General features: G+C 43.7%; 1 protein-coding gene across 1 annotated transcript; it reads left to right on the top strand.

The window, feature by feature from the left end:
- Positions 1 to 205: 205 nt before the first annotated feature.
- On the top strand, positions 206 to 10,785 carry gpn1 (GPN-loop GTPase 1). The gene is made up of 14 exons (XM_042073114.1): positions 206 to 409; positions 697 to 790; positions 986 to 1,025; positions 1,238 to 1,304; positions 2,815 to 2,852; positions 2,949 to 3,027; positions 3,314 to 3,408; positions 4,063 to 4,108; positions 4,534 to 4,680; positions 5,099 to 5,181; positions 5,719 to 5,758; positions 6,327 to 6,420; positions 9,233 to 9,337; positions 10,042 to 10,785. Exons 1-14 carry the CDS (start codon positions 227 to 229, stop codon positions 10,131 to 10,133), a joined length of 1,203 nt encoding a protein of 400 aa, XP_041929048.1. The 5' UTR covers positions 206 to 226; the 3' UTR covers positions 10,134 to 10,785.
- The last annotated feature ends 2,087 nt before the right edge of the window (positions 10,786 to 12,872 follow it).

Here is a 12,872-nt window from a genome sequence, read left to right on the forward strand (position 1 = left end):
CCTCACGGTCTCAAAAGAGTATATATACTTACTTATAGGCTACTTATACTCGTAATAAACCAGATCCGTGGATAGAGATGGCTGATGAACCACGGCTCTGTGATGGACTAGATACTACCTCCATCTAGTGGTATCAGTTAGTATTGCAATTGTGTCAAACATTTTGCAGCTGTTTACGACATTTTTCTCCACTGTGCAGCTCTCAGCGGTCTGTCTCAAAACAAGCATGGCGACAGCCGCGAGTGGCCCCAGTGGCGATGGCTTGGAGGGAACTAGTCAAAGTGGGGATGCTGCAGGCGCCAGTGCTGCTCCAGAAGGGAATATCAACTCGGGGGGTGATGGGAGTCAGAAACCTGTGTGTTTGATAGTCCTCGGCATGGCAGGCTCCGGGAAAACAACTTTTGTTCAGGTGGCTAGCTACCCTTCCTCTCAGCATCAACGCAAAGTGGCTAGCTAGTGTATCATTAATGCACCAGCATCAATTACTGAGCTGTTTCGGGTTGACATTTTATTTACTGCTTATTGACGGTTAATTATGCAAATTCAATAAGCAGTTGCGATGGTGTATATCTGATGATGAGCCTTAAATGAAATGTAGAAAAAGTTAGCAAACGTGCTAATCATGGCTAGCGTCAGTCATCTTGGATGACACAACGTTACGTCGGCGCCAACTGATAACGTGCTTTTGTTTTGTAGCGTGTGACTGCGTACCTCCATGCCAGAAAATGCCCACCTTATGTCATCAATCTCGACCCAGCCGTCCACGAAGTCCCATTCCCCGCTAACATAGGTGAGTCGAGGCATCAACAGTGCATGAACTTAGGTTAAACTCATTGCAGTGAGACCTCTTCTGGATGATGTTGATGCTGCATTTGTCATTGGACAGTTGTCAGGCTGTCATGCTACAAGTTAATGTTTCTTGCATGCTATTTATACCACTGCTTTAGCTTATTCTTGATCAAATATGTATGATTCATTCTAACAGATATCAGAGACACGGTCAACTACAAAGAAGTGATGAAACAGTATCCTTTGGTGAAGACTGAGTTTGTGTGTGCAATTGTCAATAGGCTATGAAATTTGGATTTAGGGTGTGTTGTACACCAGTTTCATTATTAGATTATTAGACCTTCACTCATTAAAATGTGAATTGTCTATGTTGGTTTGATTGATTTAATATAGTCACATGAATGTAAGATACCACACCAGCTAGAATATTCTTTGACACTTTCAACAGATATGGTTTAGGTCCCAACGGAGGAATCGTTACTTCTTTGAATCTGTTTGCAACCAGATTTGACCAGGTAAGTCACACAACTGTTAAATAAGGAGACCAAGAAGAATAATGAGCATGAACCTGGATCTGGTGTGGGGTCTTTGAGAAATTTCCATTCCCACTCCATTAAAGACAATACCAGCTGAACGCTACTTCCCTACATGGTACTTGCATAGTTTGCTGTTGTACTTTTGGTCATTGACCTCTTTTTTTGGAGGAAATTGGCCCCAATCAAGTGCTATCCAAAGGGTTTGGAATACCAATGCAAATCAGATACACAAGGTTCGGACAAGGACAAGTTTATTGTCACATGCATATAGTTACTGGAAGTAAGAAATGCAGTGAAATTATGTCTGGTGTCGGCCTATTTGTGCATTTATGGGGGGGGGGGGGGTGCACCAACAAGGATCACCCAAGAGCAACAGGGGCAAGGAAAAACTCCCTTACCAAGGAAGAAACCTTGGGCAGATCCACGGCTTCCTCATGAGACAATGTGCTGTGTATTGGGGGGGGGGGGCAGTGTGCTGTAAGTATGTTGGGGATGTGTGTTGGAGAAGCTTCCTGATGAAATAATGTGCTGTGTAGGTAGGGGAGAGGGGGGGGGGGCAGTGTACTGCAAGTATGGTGAAGGGACTTACTATTGCAAGCAGAGTACTGTATGTATGATGTATGTGAGTGATGACAGTGAAGATGTGTGTGTGTGGGCGGGAGGGGAGTGGAGCAGTGACTGTGTGTGTGTGGGTAGGTGGGGGCAGTGTGCTGTAAGTATGTAGAGGATGTGTGTTGGACAAGATCCTGAAGACAATGTGCAGTGTATGTAGGGAGGGGGAGCAGTGTGCAGCAAGTATGTAGAGGAGGCTTACTGTAGCTAGCAGTGTGCTGTATGTATGTGAGGTGATGACAGTGATGATGTAAGTGTGTGTGTTGGGGGGGGGGGGCAGGGGGCAGAAAGGCTAGGCAATCAAGGACATGGGTAGATAGATGGAGGAGAAATAATAATAAATAAAAAGTTCTATGGAGATGTGCAAAAGTTGGAGAAAGTCAGATGTGACGTGTGATGAAATAAGAAAATAAATAAAAGGTCTGTAGCATAAGATTGATAGCATTCCTTCTTCAAGATTCCTTTTATCCTGTATAGATTTCCCACTTTACCAGCACCAAAGCCTTTAATAAGTTAGCCATTGAAAATGATAAACTTTTAGCAGATATAATATGGCATTGGAACTCAGGGCAGACAATTGCTGATTATGGCCCTTTGTCCACTTATGTATATGTATTGCCTTTATTGTAATGGCCAAAAAAATAGCCTTTCCCTCGAAAAATATGGACAATTTTAAGTGACCCCAAACATTTCAACGGTAGTATACCCCCCCTCCTCTCCCTCTCCCCACCTAGTTCTCTCTGTTCTCTTCATTTTGGTCATTTTCCTTAGTAAAGGCATGGAGCATGATTGTAATGTGTGATTTTGATGTTACTGCATCCTACCAATAGGTGTCAGCATTGTCTTACTGTAACTCCAACCTATTCCCCTCAAACAGGTTATGAAATTCATTGAGAAGAAGCAGAGCGATCACCAGTAAGTGTTCAACAGGCCTGTCCCTTACACAGATATCCTTTCATGACTTTTCTTCTACTGTTTAAGCTGGTAATCCAACTGTTGCATGATTTTCAGGTATGTTTTGATTGACACACCTGGACAAATAGAGGTGTTCACCTGGTCAGCTTCTGGTACCATCATCACTGAAGCTCTGGTATGTAAATATTCATCGGTTCAGAGATATTCAGAGATTCAATTTTTCACATGGCATCAGTTGCAGTCCTTTGAAGAACTACCACGATTCTTTACTATTTTTTTATAACCTTTTCTATACTTTTAAAGTATAAGTATAAAAAGTTTAAGTATACTTTTAAAGTGTTGATTTCTGCTTGATTTCTATTGACTCCTCTCTGTTATTTCAGTAGTTATTTTTTGTCATTTCCTATTTATTATTATTCATACCATTTTGAAAGACGATAATGAGTGTCTGTTTCTCCTAGGCCTCCAGCTTCCCCTGCGTGGTCGTGTATGTGATGGACACATCGCGGAGTGTGAATCCGGTCACCTTCATGTCCAACATGCTCTATGCCTGCAGGTATGCCTCCCATTCTCAATTCAAAAGCGCTTTTGCACCCCTCTTTTTGGACAGGTGCGTCGGAAAAGGTGAGGTCACCAGTAATGCGTGTTGAAGAAATCCCACACACTGTCCTTGGAAGGTCTGTGTGACCGAAACGTTGTGTGTGAAGTATAATAAAGTATTTGCCTGCGTAAAGGACTGTGCGAGATTTCTGGTATAAGTATAAATATACTCTTTTGATCCCGTGAGGGAAATTTGGTCTCTGCATTTATCCCAATCCGAGAAATAGTGAAACGCACACAGCACACAGTGAACACGCAGTGAGGTGAAGCACACACTAATCCCGACGCTGTGAGCTGCCTGCTACAGCGGCGCTCGGGGAGCAGTGAGGGGTTAGGTGCCTTGCTCAAGGGCACTTCAGCCGTTCCTACTGGTCAGGGTTCGAACCGGCAACCCTCCGGTTACAAGTCCGAAACGCTAACCAGTAGGCCACGGCTGGCCCAACTTCAACATGCCTCCCATTCCGACAACTTCATTCACTAGATTCAGCTTGATCCAGTATTCCATCTCACATGAAATGTTTCACCTGTGGTTTTAGGATTATACAGTACAGTGTGTATTTCCCCCCATTTAAATATGCCCCTCTATCACGTTTCTCTCTCCCCTATGCAGCATTCTCTATAAGACCAAGCTGCCATTCATCGTGGTGATGAACAAGGTAACATTACACACACCCCTCACTCTGCTCCGATTCCATAGCAACAGTGGTTGTCAAGGCAACAGGCAGCATCTTAGGAGCATCCATAAACATTACTAGCCGTGGGACTCCGGGATGCCAGTTCCTTAGATTTCCTAAGAGTCCAATGTCCACTTGTGAGGCAGAGGTCCTCTATATTCATGCATCTGCGCTGTTGAGCATGGCCCTTGCCAGTGGCCCTTAGCAGAGAGAGTGAATCAGTTTGAGTTGGATGAAGTTATTAGTTGGATAATATCAGATCAGTTATCAGCTGTATAAAAGCATCTGCTAAACGCTCTAAAACGTCTGCTAAACGTCATTTACTGGACTTGACTTTACGTCACTGTACTGTACTTTACCTCACCTCGTGTGGTTGACTCGACTCTCTGTGTCTTCCCTGGGGCCAGACGGACATCATCGCCCACACCTTTGCGGTGGAATGGATGCAGGACTTTGAGACATTCCAGGAGGCGCTCAACCAGGAGACGTCCTACGTGAGCAACCTCACTCGCTCCATGAGCCTGGTGCTGGATGAGTTCTACACCAACCTGCGGGTACGTCCACCAGCCAGCGTTCTATGCACGGCAACATGATTTTTTTGTTAAATATAAAATGATTTTATCAAATATGATGGTTTGTTGTAATGAGGTTTCAAGAGCTGTGTCATTCTTTTCAATTGCTAGTAGGTTAGTGTTTGACACTAGTTCTACGTTAACCTGCGGGAGCATCCTCCAGCAAGCAATCTGTGCATGATAAGATTTTCTTTTCTTCTAAAATACGAGATGATTTTACCAAACCGGTTGCATGAATTCTCCAGACAGCAAACTGTGAATGCTGCGATGAGGTTTTCAGCACTGTGATTTTGCTCCTGTTTGACATTGTGTGGTAGACTGGTCTGGTGCTCTGTCTAGACGCCATGGACCACAACAGCTTTACTCCCAGAGCTCAGTTTCTGCTCTTGTCCCCCTGCAGGTCGTCGGGGTATCAGCAGTCACGGGCACCGGTCTGGATGAACTCTTTGTGCAGGTTGCCGAGGCAGCCAAAGAATATGAGACGTAAGTTCAGTAAAAATAAACACTAATGGGACCCTCATTTAAAAGTCTAAAGTTTAACTTAAGTTAATTTGATTTGATTTGATTAATATCCCAAGCACAGACATTGGGGTGTCAGATTAGTGCTCCCATACTACTATTAATCTCTTTAGTTCATGTGGTCATTGGTCATTGTTTTGCTCATTGAGTGTCCTTGCACTTATCTGTCATTTAAATGAAGGTCCTATTTCATTTTACCTAATTGTTTTACCTTGAAATAACAGTAACAGCTGAGTCAGCTGAATAGTGTGAGATGTATGTCGAGTTGAACACCTGCCAGTTGCTGTTAATTGCACACATATTAACTGGTAAATATACAAAAAGGTTAAAGTCTTTATTTTATTATGAATGACACTAAACATTTGAATGGCAGCAGAAGGATCGAAGTTATTAATTATATAAATGAGCTGCATTGTGTTTGCTGAAAGCAGTGATTACATTTTGACTGACTGTGAGTGGGATGGATGTCTGGGGACTCAAAGCCTGTGTGTGTGTTTTCAGCGACTACCGTCCGGAGTATGAAAGACTTCACCGAGAGCTGGTGAGTAAGTGTTGCTGTGCTGGTTGCCATGTGAACAGTTGGCCTTTGAAAGGGGTTCTGCAGGATTCCATGTTAATGAGGCCTGGCAGAGAAACTGAATGATTCTATGTACAAACTAATTCTCTTAAAGTTATATAAGAAATGAATGGATTTGTCTCTGTGTTCTCTTCAATGTGTCCTCATGTCCTCATCAGTGTCTCCTAACATCTTCCTCAGTGTCTCATCAATGTGTCCTCATCTCCTCCTCAGTGTCTTCTCCATGTGTCCTCCTGTGTGTCCTCTTGTCCTCCATGTGTCCTCATCTCCTCCTCCATGTGTCCTCTTGTCGTCCTCCATTTCTCCTCATCTCCTCCTCCATGTGTCCTCGTGTCCTCCTCAGTGTCTCCTCCATGTGTCCTCGTGTCCTCCATGTGTCCTCATCTCCTCCTCCATGTGTCCTCTTGTCGTCCTCCATTTCTCCTCATCTCCTCCTCAGTGTGTCCTCGTGTCCTCCTCAGTGTCTCCTCCATGTGTCCTCGTGTCCTCCTCAGTGTGGCCTAACGTCCTGCTGATGTCTTGTCTCTTGCAGGCTGCAGCTCAGAGTAAGAAGCAGCAGGATCAGATGGAGCGCCTGCACAAGGACATGGGGTCCGTACCCCTGGACAAGCCCGTCTCAGCCACAGGTACGGACACTCGTGTGTGACTTAATGTCGGACCACTGAGTGTGACATACAGTTTTTTCTGATTGCTTAAGCACATTTTTTGTAACTATGGCTTTTTTTGCAAAACTCTACACACAAATGGCAAAACCTCTCACCCAATCAGCAAAACATTGTAGTTCTCTTGCAAAAGCTAACACACCTTGCTTAACTCTTCACACCTTCGTAAAAATGGTGTTTTCGTATCTAACAGTAAACACAAGCCATCACAATAGTAAGCACACAATGTGGCAACTACACACTGATGGTCTGAATAAAAAACACATCTGGCTTTTTCTTTCTCTGTGCACAAGGTAGACTATGTCAGTTTGAGGTCATACTTTTGTCATAGTTCTGTAAACATACAGGGATCCCAACTTCAAGTATTACTGTAGTGTTTATTTACACACATCAAAACAAACACAAGTGTGTTTTTCCAAGTCAAAACACAAAATAGCATTTCACTGAGACAAAACAAATCAGTCTACATCGGGTCGTCTCTCTCAAAATTCTGTCTACATCACATGCAATGTCCTAGTCCAAGGCACCGGGAAAAATATATTCTGGAATGACGTATCCAGGCCTGACATGACAATATCCCCACATGTAGACTGTTTTTTTGTCTGTTTTTTTCTCTTCTCACTCTTCCTGCTCCCTCCATTGTACCCATTGTACATTACCTGTGGCTTATTTATAGTGCTTAGGCTGATTGCAAAGTGAACTAATTATCTAAAACAGTTTTCACATGAGAAAGTGTGCCAGAGAGTTGGCAAAATAGTGTAAATAATAGCCATTGTGCCTACAGTTGTGCAAAGTGTGTGTTACAAAATTGCAAACTGAGTGCAAAGCAGTGTTTGTGCTTTTAGTTTTGCGAACTCAGTGAGTGGTTTTGCCATTTGTGTGTAGAGTTTTGCAAAAAAAAAACATAGTTACAAAAAATGTGTTTAAGCATTCAGAAAAAACTGTAATGTCCTGTTTAAGGGAGCAGCTTATTAAATATTTTATTTGCTTGGGAGCTACGTCAGAGACTTTCTGATGAGGAGACACAGCACTCAAAGGAATCTCCCATAGAAATGTATGGGGTTAGTTCGTAACGCAAACATGGCAGTCATGGCACATATTCCCCCCCCTTCCACCGCCAACAGTCGACATGTGACTACATTGTGCCAATCATGTGGTATGTTGTGAATACATCGTACCAATCATGTGTTGTGATCTCGCAGCTGGAGCGAGGTTGGTGTGTTGTGATTCGTGAAGCATTGCACGCGCGCTGTTCTACCCAAAATAGATGCCCGATAAGTGACCAAAAAGCGTTGCAATATGGCCACCGGGGCGGTGGTAGTGTAGTGGTTAAGGAGCTGGGCTAGCGTGCAGTGCAGTAGCCTGAAAGTTGTCGGTTCAATTCCCGGCTTCCACCGTTGTGCCCTTGAGCAAGGCACTTAACCCCAAATTGCTCCGGGGACAATGTGATCCCTTGTAATATAGCTGACATATGTAAGTCACTTTGGTCAAGAAGTGTCTGCTAAATGTAATGTAATGTAATATTGCCTAAAAGGTCTTTGTTTACGTCTGGTGTGCAGACTTTATTGTTATCGCTGTGACCTTTGCTTTTGGCCAGCACTTAGGCTACTTGCCCTGTATGTGCGTGCCTTTTGTATACTTTTCATGTTTAAGGAAGCAGCTTAGAAATGGGTGCACAGCACCCAGCTATACAACGAACAGCTTTAATTTGATTGATTACTATTGATAGCAGGGATGTAGTGGAGGCTAAACACAAGTGAATGCTGTTTATCCACCTCTGAATTTTCAGAAATATAGTTTATCCACCTCATATTAAGAGTTTATCCACCTCTCAAAAGAGTTTATTCACCAATTGCAACTTTTAACATTAAAAAATCACACTGTATTATCCACATTCACAATATGTACACTAATCAACACTCTAGGAAACATCTGCCACTGGTATTGTTATAAACATTGGACAATAATCTCCACCATAATGCCTTTTTTAAAAATTCAATACCGCATGGCGCAGTCCACCTCCGTGATCAAAGAATTCATACTGTAGTTTACCCACCTCTTATTTTACCACTATAGCAACGTCACATATTACCAACCTCTAACGTGTATGTGTCACTTAATATTCATTTCTATACAAACCAAGACGGCGGATTCCTACGCAAGCAACGCAAGCACCCACACCATAAGTTTATCTAAATTAGCTATGTACCAAAAATTACATTTTACCGTGACTCGAAGAGCTGTAAACAGTGTTGTAAGGCTGCGTATACAAATCCGCTTGGAGCTCCAGTGGAATTTTGAGTTCAGAGTAGACATGCATGACTTGATTTTATAACATGTCAGCTGCGTTATTCATTTAAGTAAAAGCATTGCCAGGATAAATGTCAAATATTTGTTTAGAGGTACAATATACTCCCCGTTTGAACTAAATCTATATGCAGACAAATTCATGTTAAGCACATTTTAACTATTTTTTTTCATCTCTTGTAGCCAGTTTTTTGTTTGACATCCTCATATATGACATAAATAATCACCTCAAACAGCTTTAACAGCACAATTGTGCTTAACCAGAATTTAGCAATTAGCAAGCTAATTAGCTTTGACCAGTGCCAACCTGCTAGCATTGGTCTTACCTTTTAGCGGGTTATCTTAGCTAGAAGTCAACTCAATTTGCCTTTACTCGTTTGAGTTGTGAGAAGAGAACGCCAGCTCTTTGCTGGTCCTCTAAGGTATGAGGAGGGAAAAGCTGAGGGAGTTGTGGCGATTTGTCTTTCAGACGAGCCAGAGCTCAGTGGTGCGTGTGACCTCATCTTCTCACGGGGAAACCCCGACCAGGAAGAGGAGGACACGGACAGCGATACAGATGACATCGACCATCAAGGTAAGCCTCACCACTCTCTCTCTTTCTCTCTAATGAGGAAGGGATGTATTTGGCTGGATTACTGGCAGGGTACTTGCACAGGTCTAGGAAGTCTGGAAAAGTATGGAATTATGAAATACTGTTTTCCAGACCTGTAAAATAATGGACATAATGGGATAAATTCTTTAAGAAATCTAGAAGTTTTGCTCTTAGTAATTCATACATAAAAAGTGTACATTTCGAAAAAAGTTTGTCATTTTTATTTGGGAGAATAACAAGCATCCTGACACGGGTAGTGTTTGCTGAGGTCTTCTCTCTCACCTCACCTCACCTCTCCTCTCTCCTCTCCTCTCTTCTCACCTTTCCTCTCTTCTCTCCTCTCCTCACCTCACCTCACCTCACCTCACCTCACCTCTCCTCTCCTCTCCTCTCCTCTCCTCTCCTCCCACCCTTACGATTCTCTCCTCTCCTCTCCTCTCCTCTCCTCTCCTCTCTTCTCCTCTCCGCTCCTCACCTCTCCTCTCCTCTCCTCTCCCCTTCTCTTCTCTTCTCCTCTCCTCTCCTCACCCTTACGATTCTCTCCTCTCCTCTCTTCTCCTCTCCGCTCCTCACCTCTCCTCACCTCTCCTCTCCCCTCCTCTTCTCTTCTCCTCTCCTCTCCTCTCCTCTCTTCTCCTCTCCTCTCCTCTCCTCTCCTCTCCTCTCCATGCATCTCTGTGCCTCAGTGACGGAGGAGAGCAAGGAGGACCCAGCCTTCAAGAACTTCCTGAAGGAGCGAAAGGAGGTGGTTCATGCGCGGAACCAGAAGATGCAGTGAGTGTACTGAGACACACAGCACACACAGGCACAATATCTCTTCTGTGTGTGTGACCCTCAAAGGACCGGGAACGCTCCTTCTCCTACCCCCCCCCACACACACACACACAGTGGACTTCATTAGGGGAAACCGTGTCCAGAAACAAAAGTTGACCTGTTAGTGGTCAGGACTACAGCACTGATTTGATATCGGCGTGTTGTGAGATTAGAATCGGCGAGGTTCAGAAACCGTGTGCAGGTTGGCCTTGTTGCAGACTCAAAAGCCATCAGCAAACCAAACAGGCCTCATTGATCATGATGACTAACGTCAAGTCAAAGAAAGCCAAGGGCATATCACCTGAAGATGAACACCAACGCTACAGAGTTTGGGGGTCAATATCTGAAATGGATTGGTGATGCTCATTTATGTGTTGTGTGTTATTTATGTTGTAATCTGCAAAGCAAACCATATGCATCTCCTACCTTGTAGAGGCCTCTCTGGGCAGTGAGGTGTGCGGTATCAAGGACTGAATACTATTATGTGTGCGACATTTGTTGTGTATCTTTGTATAGAAGATTTGTGTGTTGAGGAAATGTATCATTTCACTGTTATATTTTATCTACTTTTCCCTTCCCATTCTCAAAGAAAAGAAATAAAATGATTATGAATGCCAGAGCTTTCTCCCACTCTCATTTTTGTGTGTGTGTGTGTGTGTGTGTGTGTGTGTGTGTGTGTGTGTGTGTGTGTGTGTGTGTGTGTGGGGGGGGGGGGCACCGGCTTCATTTTGGCATATGGGAGAGGGGGAGAGAGAGAGAAATAGAGAGGAGTAGCATGGACAGTCTGGGCGTTAAGAGATTCAACGCCTTCATACCTTCTGTCATTTGAACTGCCACTGCCTTTTTTACATTTACATTCACAAACACCCTGCAGTACACCGGCTCTCAGTAACCCTGCAGCGTACTACTGCTTCATAGTAATGAGAGGAAACTCTGAATGAGAAGAGCATGGTGGCCTGACCCTTCATACCACGTTTTCCTATATTTCACTGCCTTCCACTTCTCCCGTCTCTAGAATCTACTGCATGAGATTGAATTCCCATCTGCCAATCTGTTCAAATGTGGTCACAGCAGAATGGGTTCCAATTAAGTTTGACTTGACTGACGCCTCTGGAAGGATGTACAAATGTATGTAATCACCTGTTTGCATCCTAGCAAAAATGTTTTTCAGCATGGTCAGAATTGGAGTAGAAGTAATCTATATACTACATTTGTCTAAATTTCACTGCACTCCTCCCGTGTCTGGAATCTACTGCATGAGAGCATTTTTATTCAGGCAAATGAGAATTCAGTCACATCTTGAATGCATTGCAATTAAGTTTGACTTGTCAGACGGTTCAGGAAGGATGTACAAATGTATGTGTGTAGCAGAAACCGAGAAAACGGGAAAGGCTTTCTGGAAGGCCTGCATTCTGAAGTCTAACTTGCACAACGCTGAGTGCGATAGGAAGAGGATTTCAATTCCGTAACAATTAAGAGGAAGTCCAGCATCCCCTCTTCAGCAGTAAAGCAAAAAAGCTCAGACACTTTGACCTTGTGAGCAAAAGTTCTTTCAGAGTATTTTAAAGACTCCAGGACAACTATTTCCCACCCACAGGCAGAGGAGAGAGGAAGGAAAAGATGAAAGGCAAAAAGAAAGAAAGAAGAAAAGCACCTTCGGGAGGCATTGGAGTTCTTCACGAGGCGAGCGCGGGGGTCGTGCGCCAGACGAGGCGAGCACAACGGCAGATGCCAGTGGATGTGCCGAACGAGCGGGGAGAGAGTGTGTGAGTCATCGCGTGGTGGCATTTAACTCGCACCCCCTCCCATCATCTTCCCCGCCTCACACACACACCTCCCGGCGCTACACGGCTGACAGACACGCTCACTTCACACAGACGAACACAAAGAACCGGGATCTGGCGCGGGAATCAAATCAAGGCAGGAAATGTCACGACGCCTACTATGATTACTCATCTGGGCGCTTAGGATCAAGCATGTGAAAAAAAAGACTAAAGGAATGAACGAGTCCTGGGCTGCTCAGAATGGGAAAGACTGACTCAAATAACTAATATTGGGGGATGTGCAGTTGTCAAACTATTATATTGCACAGTTCAAACATTCAACTTAGCAACTTCCTTTCTGAAGTCTATACTTCTTCATCACGATCATGAAATGTATTTTGTTGCAGCTGGCCTAAAACAGATGTTTGCATATTTGTTTAGTTTTTTTGTCAACCTTAAAGTTAGGCTAATAACCCCATGATCACATCTGTGTGATCTGCAGGAATTTTTGCTTTCCCTTTGTTGGGCATATCAGCATTCATAAGTCATGCAAGGGGTGATTTCACCCATGAGCTCTAAGGTAAAGTCAGGGGACTGATGGTGTTCCCTGGAGTGACCATGATCCTCTATCTGCCCACCTGCTAAGCACAAATGGAAACGGAAACGGAAATGGAAACGGTTCACGTTGCCATAGCATACCTTGTCTCTGACATGATAAAAATAAATACATATCAAATAGGCCTAATTTTATTCTTCTGTCTTTTCTCATTACTTACTTATAATAAAGATGGAATGAAGTTCAGTTTTAGCATTATTTGTGGAGGCGAATAGAAGTCATGACTGGTGAGTCATACCAGATCTTATGCAGTAACTTTTACAGTGGTTTCTTGCTCTAATCAGTCAAGCACGGACTGTTGTGTAACGCTTTTACACAGCAGTCT

This window comes from Alosa sapidissima, chromosome 19 (assembly GCF_018492685.1).
Source record: "Alosa sapidissima isolate fAloSap1 chromosome 19, fAloSap1.pri, whole genome shotgun sequence".
Taxonomy (NCBI): Eukaryota; Metazoa; Chordata; class Actinopteri; order Clupeiformes; family Clupeidae; genus Alosa; species Alosa sapidissima.